The sequence below is a fragment of the Zalophus californianus genome, chromosome 1, assembly GCF_009762305.2.
Source record: "Zalophus californianus isolate mZalCal1 chromosome 1, mZalCal1.pri.v2, whole genome shotgun sequence".
NCBI classification, from domain to species: domain Eukaryota; kingdom Metazoa; phylum Chordata; class Mammalia; order Carnivora; family Otariidae; genus Zalophus; species Zalophus californianus.
The window spans coordinates 103919589-103939247 of record NC_045595.1 but is presented as its reverse complement, the minus strand read 5'-3'; the positions used below and the strand labels follow the sequence as shown (position 1 = coordinate 103939247).

The 19659-nt window shown below is 42.6% G+C and overlaps 1 protein-coding gene across 5 annotated transcripts in view; it reads right to left on the bottom strand.

Annotated features, from left to right (window-relative positions):
* GYG1 (glycogenin 1) overlaps positions 1 to 19659 on the bottom strand; it is a 37330-nt gene that overhangs the window by 1163 nt on the left and 16508 nt on the right. For 3 of the 5 annotated variants that reach the window (XM_035726304.1, XM_027582429.2, XM_027582432.2), the window contains exons 5-8: positions 19267 to 19393; positions 5999 to 6218; positions 4003 to 4053; positions 1588 to 3737 (exon numbers count right to left, since the gene is read on the bottom strand). In XM_035726304.1, the coding sequence (XP_035582197.1) occupies positions 3564 to 3737; positions 4003 to 4053; positions 5999 to 6218; positions 19267 to 19393 (572 nt within the window). In that variant the 3' untranslated portion in view covers positions 1588 to 3563. Of the gene's footprint in view, positions 1 to 1587; positions 3738 to 4002; positions 4054 to 5998; positions 6219 to 19266; positions 19394 to 19659 lie in introns of those variants that run through there. The other 2 variants (XM_027582430.2, XM_027582433.2) reach the window with 2 other exon arrangements.

The following is a 19659-nucleotide window of genomic DNA, read 5'->3' as shown; positions in this document are numbered from 1 at the left end:
AAATGGTAGCTGATAGACTGGACATCAAGAAACAAGTGAATACAGAATAAGTAGATCACAAGAACTGAACTGCTTTGTATAAGGTATAAGGAGCTTTTGCCCATATAGATCTGTGTTGATCCTGATTACATCACAGTATCACAGAATAGTCCTATAACAGAAGTTGTGCCTCTTCTAGGCCACTACCACCACTGAAAACAGGATAATAGAGGCTTCTTGTAAGATACGTGTGTACAGAAGTTGAATCAAGTCCTAGCCAAAACAAATTCTATGCTGGGATTTTATCCATTTATTTTTATATTGTAATTTCAGGCAGCCTACTTAAAGCCTTTGTAAAAGGTATTTCCCAAGTTCTATTTCAAACCACAGTCCTTATCTTCATAGCAAAATGAAAGCTCTTATATTACTACACATTATATTACTCCCCAGATTTCTGGCATTTGTATTCCTGGTTATATAGAGAGGTTTCTCTGATTTCATTGTCTGTTTTAACCACACATTTTTTTTTTAATGCAGAGCACAGCTTTGAGGTTTGAAGTACAAAAATTTGAATCAAAATCTGCAAATTTAACCTTATTCTCTGATTATCTGCAAAATGTGTATACCATATATACATCATAGGATTGATAGAATTGAGATGTGAATGCCCAGTAAACTTTCTTTCCTGTTTTTGCTTTCTTACATAGTTTTGAAGGAGGTCGAATTTCAGCATCTGAACCCCAGAGAAATAAGTTAGTCAAGTAACTTAACCCAAGTATAAAAAAACTAATAATCCATTTGTGTATTTGTAATAATAAAGAAAAAAGCAAACCACAGCAGACTATTTTAAGGACAAGTCAAATCTTACTTTAGCTTAATGCTTCAAGTCTCAGTGACATTAAAAAGGTAAACACTATACAAATACATTTATACATGTTATTTATGGTAATGTTTTCTGTATGACTCAAAAGAGCTGAGATTGTCTTTTGGAAAGACTAATTAGAAGTTGAGCCCCTTGCTAGGCAACCACCACCTTACCTCTTCATGCATCTTCAGCTAAAAATCTCATTGCCTGTTGCATTTAGTATAAATACCTCCTTAATGTATCAAGTGGTTCTCAAATGTTATTTGGGTCAGAGTCTTTTGGATTGCCTGGTAGTTACTTGGAGCAGAGACACTATGGCCTCAACCAAGACCTACTGAATCAGAATTTGTAAGTGATGAGGCATAAGAAACTACTTACAGTTAAGTCTCTAGTGTTTTAGGGAGCAGCAAGGTTGGGAGATTCACTCAGTTGCTCAAACCCCTCATCTACAGTTATTCCTTTTTCCTCACTCTTCATATGCAATCCATCAGCAACTTCACTGCTTTCATCCTGGTGAAAGTTATGCTAGATTACTACGGTCTCTTCTCCAGGACCACTAGTGTAAACTAACTGTCCTTCCATCAACTCTTTTGTCCTCAATTCAAGCTATTTTCCACCAGCTGCAAAAGCAGTGTTTTTAAAATGTAAATCATAAAGGTAAAACAATTAGATCTTTTTTTTTTTTAAAGATTTTATTTGACACAGAGAGCCAGAGAGACAAGTGGGGGAAACAGCAGAAGGAGAGGGAGAAGCAGACTCCCTACTGAGCAAGGAGCCCGATGCGGGGCTCAAAACCAGGACCCTGAGATCATAACCTGAGTTGAAGGCAGCCGCTTAACCGACTGAGCCACCCAGGCGCCCCAACAGTTAGATCTTTAAATGGGTTGAAACCAACTACATTAAAATTCACTAATTCATAATGATGGCTTAGAACACAATCCCCCCAAAATCACCTTGGTTACCTTTGGAGGATGCCAGGAAACCAGTTCCTTATTTTATATATACATCTCTTGACCTATAATGGGGTTGCATCCTGATAATCCCCCCAACGCGGAGATCCTTGGATTTAGGAGTATTTTGAGAAGAGGCACCACAGCACCTGAAACATGGAGGCACTTAAATCTCCAGTAGTGCTTAGTGTACTTGACGATTATAGCAACTCCTCCACCAGTCCAAATAATTGTAGTTTATCTTCAGAAATCACTTATTTGATATTTTACAATTTTAGGTAAATCCTCAGGTTCTTCTTGAGCTCTTCTGTAGCCAGCCTCCAAGGTGGCCCTTAACCATTCTTGCCTCCAGGATTCCGTATCCCTGTGTATTCATTCACACCCATATTGAATAGGGCTGACTTGTGTAACCAGTAGGATATTGTGGAAATAAAGAAGAGCGACCTTGAAGGTTAGTTACGTCATAAAAGCCATTGTAGCTACTGCCCAATTAAACCTCTAAAATTTCTGGTCATGGTCTTCTTTCCTGGTTGGTTGGTTGGTTGGTTTCTTCCCCCCAATAGAAAGATTACTCACATTGGTTTTAAAAGGTCACTCTGGATCCTGCCCTTCACTGGCTTGCCATCCTCGCAACCTAGAGTCATCTATACATTTAATAAATACTCTTTACACTTAACATAATTTTAATTCATGGATAAAAACACTAGAAGTCACTGGTTCCAGTACTGATTCGAACAGTCCTGGAAAGATTATCAAGTATGTCCAGAGACTGACAATGAACCTATGATGATTTTAACATATTTTCTAAAGTCTGAATATTCACTTGATACGGAGATATAATGTGAGAGATTAGATAAATTTGATCTCACTTTCCTCCATCGATCACATCCAACACTGTCACTGGAGAACACTAGATTGAAATATTTCTAGATATCTAAAAACCAATTCCAAGTGTCAAGTTTTACACTGGTTTTTAAAACACTGACAAATTCTACAAATTAGGAAAAACTGCCTAATACATTTTTTTTCCAGGGGAGTGGGAATCCCTTAATTAGACAAGATATGGCAAGAAGTCTTTATTTTCATACAAGGTGCCACCGCAGGTAACCATCAGAGAGCACAAGCTGTTTACAGATATACAGAACTGAACAAAAGCATTTTAGCATGCTGCCTTACTGTACATAGAAAACTGGCGAACAATTTCAGACACTACAATTAGGAAATAAAATGGGTTAACACCATTTGTTGATAGGTTTATGAATCACTCAGCAGTGTTACAGGCTGTCTTCACCTGAAAGCAGAATTACAATCACTCTGGCAGTCTCTGGGCAATTCTAAATAAAATGCAGGTCTAGTGAAAGGTACAACGTGCAAGCGAGAGAGAGAGAGATACCTTGTCCCTTTCTGAAGGGAGACTGGTTTAGAGCCTGCATTGGCACATTCTTAGAGTCGATACAGCCATCTTAATTAGCTTGACTTCTCCTACCACCACATATGTTGGCCATCAGCAAAATTAAGAACTTCCAACACATGAACTGAATAATGAATAAGCCTAGGGTTAAAAAGCAGAATGCTGTCCACATAACAGAACTGCTACTTCACAACTTTTGCCCAGTTCTCCCCGTTGTCCTGAAAAATCCCCTCATCTGATGAATTCTAGCAAAGCTTCTAGCAACTGTAACAGACCTTTCCTAACCCAGATCTAGACACTAAGTATCTGAAACAAGGGCCTGTGAAGTGGATGTGTCCATGGGAAAATGGCAGTGTTTCTACTGGAGGTAAGTGTCAAGTTTCCTCTTGATGTTGTCAAAGGAATCTGCTCCCATGTAATCAGCCTGGCCCTGTTCCCACCGCTCCTTCCGTTCTTCTGAGGACACAAAAGGCTGTGCCGCAGCCGGGATCTCCCCAAGGGACAGATGTGATATGGCTCCTGAGACACCTTCCTAAAAAGGAGAGCATAATCAGAAACTCCTTGAGAGCTGAAAATCAGACTGTTTTAAGGAACGCAATAAGTTGAAGGTGAGAAAAGCCAGGATGAATTATCATGCAAAGTAGCAAAAACTGAAAAGTATTACATGAAACAAACAAACAAAAGACACAGAAATACAAGGGTCATATGATTTATTCCTAACGAAATGAAGACTTCTTGACTCAGTGAAAACATTGGGAGAACAAAGTAATTAGGGTTAATGTTTAAGTTCTGCATACCTTTCTACAGAAGCCACAAGAGAAAGCCAGTGTATAGACCAAGTCTGAAAGCTGCAAACAGTTCATTAGAAAGTGTAAGATGGACGGACAAGGGAACACAGTCTCACGATCAATTCTCGATCTGTGTGGGCTCTGAAAGGTTGAGAACTTAAACAAAATGGTACTTCAGAGGCTAAACTTCAGAAAGCACCTAACCAGAGAGCCACACCACATACACAAGTTGTTACATTATAAAAGCGAGAGCTAAATGGTTTGAGACTATGCACCGAACTTATCTGCCCGTTCAAGCTTATTATCAAGGAGTATCTATTCTCGTAGCTCATGTTAATTGGCTTAGTCTTGAACAACTGTTTAAATTCCCATCACCTTTCCTTGGTTCATAATTCTAACTCCTTGGGTTGTGGAGGGAACAAGGGAAATGTGCAGGAAATAGAGCAAACCTACTCCACGTTAAATTAGAATCTCATTACTTATGGAAAGGCCATTAACTTCAATTATACCATAAAAGAATATCAAAGCTATTCTTCAAAAAGCTCTGAGGTGAGAAGGTACTAGAAACAGAGAAAAAGGAAGGCGAGTGAATGCATACAGATATTGCTTTTAACAGAGAAAATGGGAGAACAAAATTTTTGATTACCGGTTTTTGTTGCTATATGACTATATGTGTCTATGCAGGTGTTTAAATATACTGGCACTCCAAGGTACCTGGGCAGATTCCATGGGGTGGTTTCACAGCTGAAGCAACGTAAGTCCTTACCCTGGATTAGCCCTGCCTTTGCTTCCACTTGCAACAGCAATGATACTGGGCTGTTCTTCCAGAATTCTCTGTTTCATGATACTATTCAGAAGGTAACAGTCTTGCAGACTTAGATTTGAGTCCCAGTTCTGCTTTTGATGAGTATGTTATATAACTAAGAGAAGTTAACTTCTTTAAGCCTCACTTAATTTTAATATATAAAAGGGCATATTAATAACACTTATTTGACAAAGTAGTTGTAAGGGTTACATAATAGTAACTAGCTTTCCTTATGCACTTATTATGTGCCAGGCAATGTTCCGAGTACTGTACAAGTATTATTTCGTGGTCCATGTAAAGCAATTAAAGTAAGAATGTTAGTGTTATTTTTCCCTTTCTCCATTTTATATATTGGTACAAGTGCTACTAAGTGAAATGGCTAAAATCTCTACCATGGCAAAGAAAAGGATCTCTTACAACCTTATAGCCTCTTATAATTATAGCAAGGTAATTAACTGATCAGTTAGACTCAATTGTAATTCACCCATTCAGTTTGATTCTTTATATCTTAATATGTAGCAGAGAAATGTAACTTCTCATCCTCTTTCCAATTCTTCTAAAAGAACCAATCTCAGAGGAAGACATTTAAAGTCAGAAAAGAGGCTAAGCAAGTTGCTGTTGTAAATGTTAATGTCATCTTCCTCTTACAAGGAGATTTCTTTTTTCAAGATTCTATATAACCGTAAGAGCATGAGCATGACAAACCAAAATAATCCTATAAAAGTATCTGTTTTTGCAAGTGTTTGTTTTCACATGTTATTAAAATGTTCACTGAAAATACATTCTTCTAAGCAGATGGAAAAAATAAATATGTATATTTAAATGTTTATAGTTTCTAACACATGAAATAAGGCATTCTTTATACTTTAGGAATAACCTCAGAATCTTAGGACAATGGGCTAAGAATTCTATACATACTAGATATGGACATATATGTGTGTGCGCTACACACACACACACACACACACACACACCCTCTAAAGTCCTTTCTTATGCTCCCAGATCTAATGAAATCTGCCACAGAATCTACTGCTTTTAGTCTTTGCTGGCAGTATTCCTTTCCCTGTAAGATGGACATTTTTTTTTCTACAAATCTGATTGATCTCCGTTTAAAAGTACCACTAAACACTACCTCTACCAGTATACCAAAGTTTTAAAAAATACAGCATTAAATTACCTGAAAGAAAAAACAGAACCTACCACATTCAGGCATGAGTGGGTGTCTTTGACAAGGCCAAATTGTTGAAGCAGAGGTAACACGTTGGTGGTGAAGATGTCCCACCACAGGTTGAGAAACTCTGGATGAGTCATGGTGGGATCATGGGACTCACTTTTGACACTTTTTGTGTTAGGATCATAAGTATAATTCCAAGGTTTGATTTGTCCCAGGAAATGCACAACTTTGGCATTTGCCCCAAATCTGCCAAGAGAACACAAAGTTGAAACCATTAGTGGATTCTGAGCACTTTGTTCGGTAGTCTTAACGATGCACTTTCCACTGAAGTAGTGGTTGGAAAAGAACTTGAGCTCACTAAGTTTTACACAGATTTTTGAAATTATTCAGTTGTATGTTAAATACATACAAAAATCCAAAAGTAGCAGTGGGTCAGGGCAACAACCAAAACACCAATCCACTGTGGTTGGAAAGGTACAACTTGGAAAACCATTTGGTATTACACCTAGTGACACTGAAAATTCTCACACCTCTGACCCGGAAGCTCAGCTCCTTGGCACAGACCCGAAAGAAGCTCTTACCCACATGCAGATGTCATCAAAATGTTCACAGCAGCAGTGCTGTTTGAAACAGTCATAACTACAAACCACTCATATGACCATATCTTAGTAGGTTAAGCCTGTTCAGCAAGTGTTCACTCCTTTTCCCAGTCTCCACAGGGGGAATACACTTTCCTACCTCACTGATAATTGGGCATGCTCACAGAACTTGCCTTTGCAAGGAAATATGGGAGGAAGTAACTGTGTCAGAAAGGAGGTAAAGAAAGAAGGGAAAGGAAGGAAGGAAGAAAAGAAAGGGAAAGAAAGAGAAAAAGAAAAAGGAAAGAAGAAAAAGAAATAAAGAAAGAAAGAAAGAAGAAAAAGAAAGAAAAAAAAGAAAAAGAAAGAAAAGAAAGAAAGAAGAAAAGAAAGAAAGAAAGAAAGAAGAAAAAGAAAGAAAAAAAAAAAAAAAAGAAAGAAAAAAAAAAAAAAAAAAAAAAAAAGAAAAAGAAAGAAAAGAAAGAAAGAGAAAGAAAGAAAGAGAAGAAAGAAAGAAAAAGAAAAGAAAAACAAAGAAACAAAGAAAGAGAAAGAAGGAAAGAAAGAAAAAGCAAGCAAGCCCTGCTTGTTTCTGGTCCCTCTCTCTGAGAGACCTCTGTCAGCAGAAGAATGGATGAGACCCACGGAGCAGATGTGGATCAAATCTGTGGCTCCAAACCCTGCTGAGATTATCAGAGCTGCTCCAGCCTAGCCACCAACATATGAGCAAGAAATATATACTTACTGTTGAATGTCACTGAAATTTTATGGTTATTTGTCCATTTTATTATTTTTAAAGGACAACTTCTGGTATATTCAGATCATGGAATACAATATAGCAGTGAAAATAAAATGATAGCTACACACATCATGCAGCAAATGGATGACTTTTTTAAACATGCTGAAAATTTTCAAATAGAAATTCATACATAAAGGTCCATTTACATTGGGCAAAAACCAAAAAAAAAGTACTATTTAAAGAGTAGAAAGCTGGGGATGCCTGGGTGGTTCAGTGGGTTGGACATCTGCCTTTGGCTCAGGTCATGATCCCAGGGCCCTGGGATCAAGCCCCACATGGGGCTCCCTGCTCAGTGGGGAGTCTGCTTCTCCCTTTCTCTCCCTCTGCTCATGCTCATGCTCTAATAAATAAATAAAATCTTAAAAAAAAATGAAGCGTAGAAAACTGTAATCAATATCAGTGTCATGATGTTGGTTATCTCCCGGGGAAAGGGGAAGCCGTGATGGGGAAGGGACAGACAGCTTGTAAGGTACTGGTTGTGTTCCATTTCTTAACTTGGATTTAAAAAAAAACAACACATTTTTTTATATATACCCCTTTGTATATATACTATATTTCATAATAATTTTTTTTAATTTTATTTATTTATTTCAGAGAGAGAGAGAATGAGAGATAGAAAGCACGAGAGGGAAGAGGGTCAGAGGGAGAAGCAGACTCCCCGCCAAGCAGGGAGCCCGATGTGGGACTCAATCCCGGGACTCCAGGATCATGACCTGAGCCGAAGGCAGTCGCTTAACCAACTGAGCCACCCAGGCGCCCTCATAATAATTTCTTAAAAAAAAGAATTAAGAGTGGTCATTTTCTGGCTGGGAGGAAATCTATGTACATAAAAAATCCAAATAATAAAGGTGAATACAACAAGTGCCAAAAGAAAGATGGAACAGTGGGTGCTCCAGAAATGCAGAGGTAGGGTGGTCATGAAAGGTAGGTTTCGTGGAGCAGAGACTTAAAGCTTGTGCAACAGACAGGAGCTGGGTAGCTGGTGATACAGAGAATTCTAGGCAGGGGTAGAGCAAGTATCAGGTGAGTGTATGTGAGTTAGACCGAGGGTACTCCCACTGCAGCCAAAGAGGAAACTGATAGGGAAAGGAAAAATGGGATGGTTCCTTGGGTGTTGGGTTTAAGTGTTAGATTTTAGTGGATTTATCCTATAGGCAACCAAAGTTGCTGAGCATGATGTGCAGACTGAAATAATGCAAACTCTATTCATGTAACCTTTCCAATCTTTTATTTTATTTATTTATTTATTTTTAAATGCCAGAGACCTATTACATAGCTATCATTATCTGAGGGTTTCCCATGTTTGGGGCCCAAACTTTTTTTTTTAAGATTTTTTTTTTTTTTCATTTGTCAGAGAGAAAGAGCGAGTGAGAGCATGCACAAGCCGGGGGAGCGGGAGAGGGAGAGGGAGAAGCAGACTCCCTGCTGAGCAGGGAGTTGGATGTGGGGCTCGATTCCAGGACCCCGGGATCATGACCTGAGCCCAAGGCAGATGCTTAACCGCCTGAGCCACCCAGGCATCCTGGGCCCAAACTTTTTTAAGGACATGATTGGGAATAATAACACTCTGGCAAAGGTAGATCTTACTAACATGTTAATAGAGGCTCCTAGAGATCAGGGGGTCAGCCAGAGCCATATAGCTATTAGGTGGCAGAAAAGGGATTTGGCACTGTTCTGCCTCTCTCTTAAGCCTGCACTCTTACCAATCCTACCATGCTGCCACTCCAAAACTATGAAAGAAAAATAGAGCCTACTGTAAATGTCCTCCTAAGAGTCATGGACTATACCACAGCGCCTTTCTTCTGAAAATGAGATAGATACCAGAAATCCCCAAGCTGACTCTTCATTTCATATTTTACACCCACACACATGCACACAAGTACTCTCAATTTTATCCTTAAAAGGATAATGCTCAAAACTTGTGCAGACATGGCTATTAATTAAATAAGCAACTGTTACATAGGGTCAGTGCAGGACTCCAAAAGGTTTGCCACCCAAACAGGGAAAGGAGTCCTCTAACATAAAAATAAGGAAGAGCAGCACAAACAAGGCAACAAGTCAGGGCTACCAGGGCAATGCGGACACGAGGGGCTACAGAAACACCAAAGTGATCCGTGCAGGCGTAGATTTTCAGAAGGGGCTTTGTGTGGGAAGGGGGCGCAGAGAAGACCTGGGAAAGATGGCGGGGTGAAGGTAACGGCCTTGGACAAACGTCCTAGTGGTGACGGGGGCGGGGAACCTGTCCCAGAGACCAGACACTTGTGTGTGTTTTGGGGGTGGCAGGCACTACCTCGCCTGCAATACAAACACGCCTGCGACCAGAAGAGAGCACTTGCTTTCACGGTCTCAGACATCCTCCTCCTGACTCATCTTGCTGGAGCAAGACTCCTAGTTTGCTCCTCCTAGAATAAAACTGGCCGCTAAGTTTCAGTCCATGATTTGGCCTAGACCTAATATGAATGTCCTAGTCATTATAGGAGAGGTAACAGTACTAATTAAAATAAAGTAAAACGTGAATATAGCATAAACTCTCTTCCTTTCTAACCTGCTTTCCGACAGTTTGCACATGATTAAACAGGAGTCACAGGAATAGCTAACATCTATTGAGTACTTACATGTACCAGACATTGGCTAACAATTGCATGGTTTATATACCAGTTAATCTCCAAAACAACTACGTGAGGAAACCAAGGCATGAAGTAGTTCAATAACTTGTCTAGGACCACATGGCTGGTGAGTGACAGGGCTGGGATTCCACGGAGGCAGTCTGGTTCCAGAGCCAAGGTTCTTAACCACAACTAGGCTGTTCCTGAAAGACACTCCCAGAATTAGGACATCATCTGAGAGTGACATCTGTTACTTCAGAGATGAATGCCCTGCCTACAGACGGTCAATCTGAAAAGTGGAAAGGATATGTCTAAGGAGCCCTGGAAATACTCCAGATATAGTCAAGAACAGAGCAAGAAAGTAACCGATAGGAAAGAAAGCTACAAAACAAGCAACTTAGCACTGCCTAAGAAAGACTGTTCTCAGAAGGGTTCAGTTTGTACAAAGGTAGGGGAAAGGTGGGAAGAAGAACAAGAAATGGATGGTGGTGCTTAGGACCAGCAGCTGACCCCTACGTGGACTGCGCTCGACCGTGTCTAAGGGCCACCCCAGCTCCTCTCCAGCACTCCACCCTGTGAATTGGGACTTTAAAGCCCGGGGAAGCAGAGGAAGGGCACGATGGTCCGGCGCACTGCAGAGCCACTAACACCGCCCAGCGAGACAGAGCGCCCTGCCTCTGCTGGCGGGCAGGAGTAGACACTCCTGCCTCTGGGTCTGGCTGTGCCCCACAGTGGCTCAGGGTTCTCTGCAACCTCCGGTTAGAGGCCACCCCATGATGTGGCTCAATGCCTTCCCCTCGCATGTCAACAGAAACACCATCTGGGGACAGTCCACCGCCTGCACTTCACTGTGGCTCAGGCCTGGGCTGCACCTTCGTGAAGCCACGATCCCTGAGTGTCTCTCTGTTGCCCTCTGTGGCTACAGGAAGGATCCTTCCTCCTCAAGATTACCTTCTTTACCTATTCCATTGTAACACCGAGAAAAACTGTATCCACTGGATAGTCCTTTCATAGACAGGGCAGTCCTCGTTTGAAGAAAGTCCTTGATGAGCCTGTTTGTGGCAGAAACGGAGATCATAAGGGGTCCTAAATGTGGATGAAACTGCCCTTTGTGCCTGAAGTTGAGGAATTCCTTGGTGCCAGTAAGGGGGAGGGTTGAGAGTGAGCGGGATTGTGGAGATGTGATGTAACCACCCAACAGCTACCCAAGTTTCAGCAAAAACAAAACAAATCATAAAATGCATAATGTAACTAGGTTTCTATTGCAGCTGGGGCTACCGAGGGGCCGACCAGAAAGAGCTCATGAGGATTCAGGAGTGTGATGGCAGAGAGATGCAGGAGAGAAGAAGAAAGATGCTGGGGCATACAGTAGTCATGTGCAGACTTCAGAGGTCATGGGTTCAAGGCCATGGTTAGCCCTACTTCTGTACAGTCAAGAATGGGAACTTTTTTTTTTTTTTTTAAGGTATCAAGGTATTCCTTTAACCTGCCACACACCAAACCGATCTATGGAAATGAGTCGGGGTAGGAGAAAAACAAGTTTTAGAGCAAGAATTCTTTATGAGAAGCGCAAGCCTGGGTGAGTCACTGAATGTGGAAGGTTCTGGCCAACCCACAGGCCCTCTGAGGGTGGGAGGATGGGGGCAGGGTGCAAAGTAAGGCAGCTGCTAAGTGGGAGACATGGGGCTCTGACAGGAAGCGGGGAAGGGAAGAGAAGACAGACGTGCAGTTTTGCATAAGGTAGTCGCATACAACGATGTTCTGGAAATCACCTAGGCCTGCCCCAGGGGTACTGTTAGGCCTAACACCGGCCACCTTCTATGAAGGTGAGTTATATGGGTAAAACTATATAACTATGCTCTAACTGTACAAACAGTATTTATTGACACAGCAAAGTAGCCTGAAAGGCTTGCTCTATTAGCTTTCATAATAAAACAGTTTGCAAAAAAGATGAGCAAAAGGTCTCAAACACGGTTTTTGTATCTAGAATTTCAATTAATCTAGATATGAATTTCATGTAATTATTTTTATGTCTTAATCCTGCCCCAAAGAATGTTTTTAAAAATCATTTTCTACCATTTTAATCAATTCTACTCAATTTTTTAAATTAAATTTTATCTTTTTTATTAAGTAGGCTCCAAGCCCAGCATGGGGCCCAACACAGGGCTTGAACTCATGACCCCAAGATTTAGACCTGAGCAGAGATCAAGAGTTAGACACTTAACTGACTGAGCCATACCCAGGTGCCCCAACTACTCTCCAATTATTGATGAAAATCCAAAATAACCATATCAAAATGAAATAAGAGAACAGGTCATAAGTGAAAAGGGAAATTACTTTTTTGCTTAAAAGAATATTTTAGCCTAAATGCAAATTCAGGGATATTCCTCATAAGAAGGTAAACTCAGGATACCAGACGGAATTTATGTTGCCTGGCTGAAGGCAAAATGGTTAGCTGACAAATAAGAAGGGGAAATATTGATGTCAAAAGAATTAAAGTTCAACTGACGTCGACCCAGAACAAGGATAATGAGAAGATTCACTGACTCACTGCCTGATTTATCCATCAAATTACCAGCCAGGAATAAAGAAAACAAAAAACAAAACAACACTGGGTACATATTCCAATTGTCTCTATATTACTAAGAGCCATTCATTCTGACCCAGTAATGGGGATTTGTCTCAGCTTGCATACATCTCTTAAAATAAGTGTTCTAATTTTAACTTGATAGAATCTCAAAAGAGACGTCCAGATCACAAGACATAGTTTGAACCTGAGCCAGCAATAATACTGCTTATGTTAGCCATTAAAATAATCCCTGTGACCTGATGTTACCAAAAGATCAGATAGAATTTTCATGACTAGTTCAGCAGCTGGTAACGTGTGGATGAGACTACAGAAGCGTTCAGAACGGAAAAGGAACTACACTGTGACAGTGCACACAGGAGCCATTTTACGTCTCACAAAGCAATTTATTTGTGATGCTCAATGAGGCACCAAGAAGAAGAAACACAGCATGGCTTGCGAGACCTTTCTCTGGGAAACGTGGCAGCAGTGGCCAACCATCCTCCACCCACCTCAATGACTCATGTTCTCTGGCACATGGCCACTCACTCCTGCACCTCCTCAGCCTCGCTCTCCTGCACAATCCCTTCCCTACCACCAGTCAGCCACCTTTCCCCTCTCACCCCCTCAAATTCCTCCTCTTATCACTCACTCAAGGTCTACACCAAGGATCGTGAGCACAAGTGCCCAAGGTGGGCGGGGCTGGCCATGCAGAGGAGGAGTGGATCTGCTGAGGGTCGGGACCATGGAGCACAAGTGAGTACATCACCAGAAGACAGCTGCTACCCAGCAGCTAAGAACTGTGGCCACCAGGGACCACCCCCCTGATTTTTCCTTGGCTTTCAAGCTAAATACCCTCCCGATCATGCCCCAGAAATCAGAATAACATCAGTACTCAAACGTGGACTTTAATCACCTAGATGAGGGCACCTGGGTGGCTCAGTTGGTTAAGCGACTGCCTTCGGCTCAGGTCATGATCCTGGAGTTCCAGGATCAAGTCCTGCATCGGGCTCCCTGCTCAGCGGGGAGTCTGCTTCTCCCTCTAACCCTCCCTCCTCTCACGTGCTCTCTCTCTCTCATTCTCTCAAATAAATAAATAAAAAAAATAATCACCTAGACGAGGACCTAGTCAACTGCTTCCCCTACCAGGGTGGCCTGTCCTCACAGAGTAGGCCAAGGAAACCCCACGACTCCAGGCCACCATGGAGACTTTCCCGGGGACATCCTGTCAATCTCAGTCCCTCCTGGCTGACTGCTAGCTCATTCATTCACTCAAACAAAAAATATGCCCACCTACCTTCGTCTGTGTCTACACACTCTGCCTTCTGAATGTAGTTTTCTCTACATTCACGTTCTCCGAGTCTCCATTCTCTTGGACCCACTTCAATCAGGCTTCCTCCCACCACTCCACGAGACATGCTCAAGGTCACCCAGTGACCTCCACATTCTAGGTCAGTGCCAATTCTCAACAGCATCTGACACAGATGGGTCCCTCTTTTCCCCCAGGAATGTTTTCTTTGGCTGGCTTGTACAGCATCTCACCTGCCTGGGTCTCCTCTTGCCTTACTCTTCTCCATCTCAGGGCCCTGCCTCTCCACATTTTCCTGTTTTAGGGCTCAGTTGCTCAGGACTCTTCTATCACAGTCACTCTCCGGGTGACATCATCCTGTCTCATGGCTATAAAGAGCACTTCTGTGCGGACACTCCCATAGGTCTGTCCCACCGGACCTCTCTCCTCAACTCCCCACTCTTACAGCAACTTCCCTAGTCCCCATTTTCCCTAGGATGCTTCACAGGCACCTCAAGCTTAATGCATCCCAAACTGGATACATTCAATCCATCTCTGGTCAAACCCTGCCTCCACAAACCTGCTTGCCCCCATCTTTCCAACTGCTTAAGGCCCCAAACCTGTAAAAGTCACTGGACATCTTTCTCCAAATATCTTATTTTTTTTAAAAAGAAGTTGAAAATCTAGGTTTCATGTGAAATTCCCTGATTTTGAGGCATTGGCACCTGAGTAAAAAAAAAAAAAAAAAAAACCATGTAAGGAAGACAAAACATATCTGTGGGACAAAGGGAGTCTGCGGCCTACCAGTCTGAGACCCGGAGGATGGTAGGTCTTCCACTCACGCTTTTCCCCTCCCACAAGCTCCATCTCCTCCTGAAGGCATTTTTCACTCAGACCTCTGCAGCGGAGATACCACTCCTTGTGCCCTTTGGGCCCATTGCCAGGGTGGCCTCTAATGTCTGGGCTTGGTCTCACGGGGAAGCTTTCCCCTGGGCGCTAAGGGCTGAGGTATGGGAGGGGGAAAGGCGGCAGGAAGAACGGAGGACAGACACATCGCCTGATAAACAGAGAGGAGGTCGGAATGACCAGGTGGTCATCCTGGACACGGGGGCACCGGGGCCCAACAGGCATTGCTGAAACCCATGAAGGAGGAACAAGACAGCTGGGCAACCACGGCTAGATTCTTCTCCCATGCGCAAATCACGACGGCCGCGCCACGTGACATCCGGGCAACTCTCCACACGCAGGAAGTCGCAGGCTGATTAGACGAGAGCTCCCTCGTCCAGCTGAGCGCCCTCTGCGAGCTGCGGGCCCGACAGCCAACCAAACAGGTGAGTGGACAGACGGCTGAAGACCGAGCCAAACTACGAGGCCTCAGGGTTTTAGGTGAAGATGTTAAGAATGTGACAGTAACGAACACAGAAAAGGCTATGGCTTCAGTGATAACAGGACAGTGGGAGGCTGGACCCACGGGTGTCTCAGGGGTCAAGGAAAAAAATCAAATCAGAAATACACAAGAACAGAATTCAACACGCCGAAGGTTCATTTCATTCTTGCAAAATTTGGATTTTAAAGAGGTTTGGTAAGACCTTAGTGAATAAGCCACATTCCTGAAAAAGAAACAGCGGATACAAATATCCTCAGAAGAATTTAAAGCAAATGGAGAGGAATCTTTTAGGTTTTTAGACCCACTTTCTGAGACTAGGCCAGGCCAGGTCTCAGGTCGTATCTGAACTCAAGTAAAAATTTTAGATAAAGTTATTTTTGAAATTATTTGGTAAAACAAGCTCTGGAGTCATCAATAGGACTAATTAATTTGGCAATCTGAAGCAATAACAGAGAACTCTTTCTCTTGGCTTTGGGCCCATTTAGGGCTTTGGGCCCATTTATGGCACAAAATGCCATAAACAGATTTTACTTGGTAGATAGAATAGAAAGTGGAGCTAAAATGGAGCTAAATGACTGATTTTTTAAAAGGCTGATGAGATTTTGCCTAGTGCTATGCACAAGCCAGATTCTAAACTACGTGAATAAAATAGGCCCTCTAAATGAAGAAAACCGAAAAGAAACTAGTATTGACTAACAGCATACTATGTCCTAAACATTATGTTAGGCACTTGCAGAAATATTTCATTAAGAAATGCATTTATGAACTTGTTTCTCAATTCATATATTACAAATTACCTTAAAAGTTACTAAATCAAGCATTTTAGCTCTCAAATTATGCTGTTAAAGAGGATCTTCTATTACAGAAAACAGGACTAATTTTGTTTTTCAGAAGCTATGTCTGAGTATTCATTCAAAGTGATAGAACTATTAAGTGTTTCCTTTAGGTTTTGTTCTGTCCAAATGGTATGTCAAGTAAGGCATTAGAAATGCTGCCTCCATGGCTCAAATTCATGCCAAATAAGATTCATGTTAGGCCATCCTTTAGCAAAAACTTCACATAAAACAGCAAGGCTACAATGTTCTAGGTGCAGCATGTGTTTTAAGATATCCACAGTTCTAAGATTCTGGGGCATCTAAATACTGCCTTGGTGACCTCATGACACATGGTTGCTTGGAGCTGGTAAGACAAATTCTCACTTGTTCCGCCAAGCCCAAGTTGTTCTGAACCACTCCCCAGTTTCTCACTCTACCTGCCACCACCCACATGCTGTCCTAGGGAAGACCAGCACGCCCCAGGGCCACTAAGTCCTGGAGACCCCTAAGGTGATTCTGAGCCCAGCAATGGAGCATCGCATTCATGATGAGCTCCCAGAGGTCCACAGGGCAATCTGTGGAGTAGGTATGGTGACCCAAACGTTCATGATCATCTACTTCGGCTTAAAAGATCTGCGTCATAATTTTACATTCACTTGAAACAAAAAAAAAGGAATAGAACTGTCTTTTCAGCCCTTCCCAATGGTATGAAAAATGTCTCTGGAGATGGATCTCTGCAAGAAAAACAAAGGCATTTTCTGGCACAGGGAAGGGAAAAAGGAGTTCTTCGATGGAGTTTCAACATTCCCAAATAGGCAGCAATGCGGTGAGACAAAGCAGCACTCTGAAAAGTCTTATCACAGAAGTGCGGAGTGGACACCCCCAAGGGCAGGAGCACCTGTGGGGCCACGGGCCAGCCAACGGCAAGCTAGTGGAGGGAGCCGCTCCCAACCTCCCCAGTGTGTCATATGCTCTATGGTTCTGGCAATAAACCAAGAAGATTTCCAAAATTAGCACTAATTTGTTGAGCCAGGAAGAAGAAACCATCCTAACCATTCTGGTCATTTAGATCTCAAACTTTTTCTGGGAAATTCATTCAGAGGATATAAAAACAACTGGGTTCTGGAGAGAGGGGGCCCTGGTTCTGACAAATAAGTCTATCTCCCTCCCCCCGCCCCGCCAAAAAAAAAAAAAACAACCTTAACTCTGCTCTACCTGCTTCTTGTTCTTGTCAAAACAAAATAAATGCAAGCAGTGTCTGCGCAAACCAGGCGCTCACTGAAAGGTGCAGTGTGTTCAATTTTGGTGTTATGGTGAAAATCAGATGGAGTCCAAATGAACCATAGGGGAGAGAGTTGCTAGGCACCGGGGGCCACATTACATGAAAAACACAAATCTCTAAACACTAGAGTTGACTCTGTTTGGGAACTGAGACCAACTGGAAGGAGATCAGATTCACATCTCCCCAATACATTCATCCCAGGACACGTGCTCACTGGGCAGAATTAAGTGGAATGGTGGGTAGAATTGCTCAGACTAGTAATGATTCTTTCTCCTTCGCCCTCATCTTTTTGCTTGCTCAATGGAGTCTAGTCAATTACATTAACCATCTTCCCTATTATCACAAATTCACTTCTAGGGGATCGAGCTATCATGGTCTGCGGGAGCACTGTTCAAAGTTGCAGGGTTCGTTATGAGGCAATAAGAATGAAAAGAATCAGGCCCACATTTCCAAGCAAGACAGGCTGGTACTTGACAAGGCCAAGGACAGAGAGGCTAAAAAAAAAAAAAAGTTTCTCCAAATCCACCCCTTGATAGTGAATCTTTCTCTATTTGTGTTACTTGGACAGTTGGTATATTTGAGAGTTTGCCTGCTTCATTCCAGAGAGGCAGGACTATCAAGAGGCTATAATACGTCAGAGACATATGCCAAGAGAACAGTTAGGGAGGAAAGAACACAAGACACTTATAATCCTTATCTGGGGGAATGTTGACAGAGTTTGCCCAGAAAAGAACAGAAAAGGAAACATTTCTGCCACAAAAAGCCAGACGTGCTCATTACTGTGGTGAGAGACATAAAGAGAGGACTCTGGATAATAAAATATGAGGAGTGAAAGGCCCTTTGTGTTCTGCCTGCCCAGGAATGCCCGTGCGGGACAGAGACTGCAGAGCCGAGCCCAACTCAATGAAGAGCTTGGCTGCTCATGGCTGTGTCTCAGGATCAACCCGACAGCTTGGCCTCCGTTCAAGAAACCTGAATCATCATCTTCATTCAACACAAATGAGTCAGAGGCTAAAGAACAGGGCCCGGGCCCTGGTCAGTGAGACCAGCCCTGCAACTAGGTTGTATTAACTGCTGAGTTAGAACCACCCCAGGGGGACTGCCAAACAAGCAATGTTGCCAAAAACAAGCTGTCTGCTGAGCGCTTTATGCCTGTGTGAATTCACTTCATCCTCATGACAACTCTGCAGGGTAGGTCTGATTCCTCTTGTCATTTTGCATATGGATAAACTGAGGCACAGAGGCTAAGCCATAGCGTAGGTAAATGGCAGAGTGAGAAGACACACCCTGCCTTTCTGGCTTCAGAGATCACGCTTACAGCTAGACCACCTCTCCAACAAAAAGGACTAATAATCTGATGTTTACTGAGTGCTAAGGCCCTCTTCCACCCTCTTCTACCCACTTCCTAGGACTACCTCCCTTAATGATCACAGTTAGTTTTGGAGGACATTGAGGCAGAGAAGTTCAGTAATGAGTAACCAACCAGGAAGCAGCTACTCCAGAATGTGAACTGAGCAGTGCGACTCCACAGCCCCTGCTCTGGACTGGGTCAGCACACTGCTACCAGCAGCTTGCTTCAGCTCCACAAGAACCACGGAGACAGCTGTTAAGATCCTCATTTTAGGGGGATGGGAACTGAAGCTTAGCAGCCACTAGGAAGCAGAAGTTGGGTTTGTGCCCACTATGAATTCATGACCATGACATAGGGACGATTTAACAGAGGCCCTGGCACCCAGGAGCGAATGGGAACCTTTTCCTATAAGGTGGTTAAGTACCCTCTGGGTTACTCCAAACAAAGTAACTGATAACATCAAGGCCTTTCCCCACTATAGCCATGTTTCTCATAAGAGAAAGACTTCCCTCAAGTTCCCACCTGTTATTGACCTCAGAATGACCATGAGGAACCCCCCAAATTTTAAATCCCACTCCCCTGCCCTGCCCACCTCCAACAACAGTTAAACCTTTGCACTTACGCTTTAAATGCTGGGAGGTAGGAGTATATAGAAACGCTGCTTAGGTTATAAATAAATGGCAGGTGTTTTCTGATATCTGTTGTTGCCCAGCTGTTAAAAAATGTGTTCAGTAAACCCTGGTCCCCACCTGAAAGAAAAAAAAAGTGAATTATAGTCATAAACTTCAAAGACAGGTCAATAATTTTATAGGAACACATGACCGGATCTTTAAAAAATAGGTACAGATTCCATTTTTAAAATAAGAAATTCTGTGTTAAACCTACCAAGGGCATTTTTAGGGGGTGGCCATTTTCCTGAGTTAATTCACGAATTCAACAAATATTTACTGAGCAGCTGCTATGGCCAGACACTGTGCCAGTCACTGAAGAGTCAACAGGGAACAGAGAGACTGTC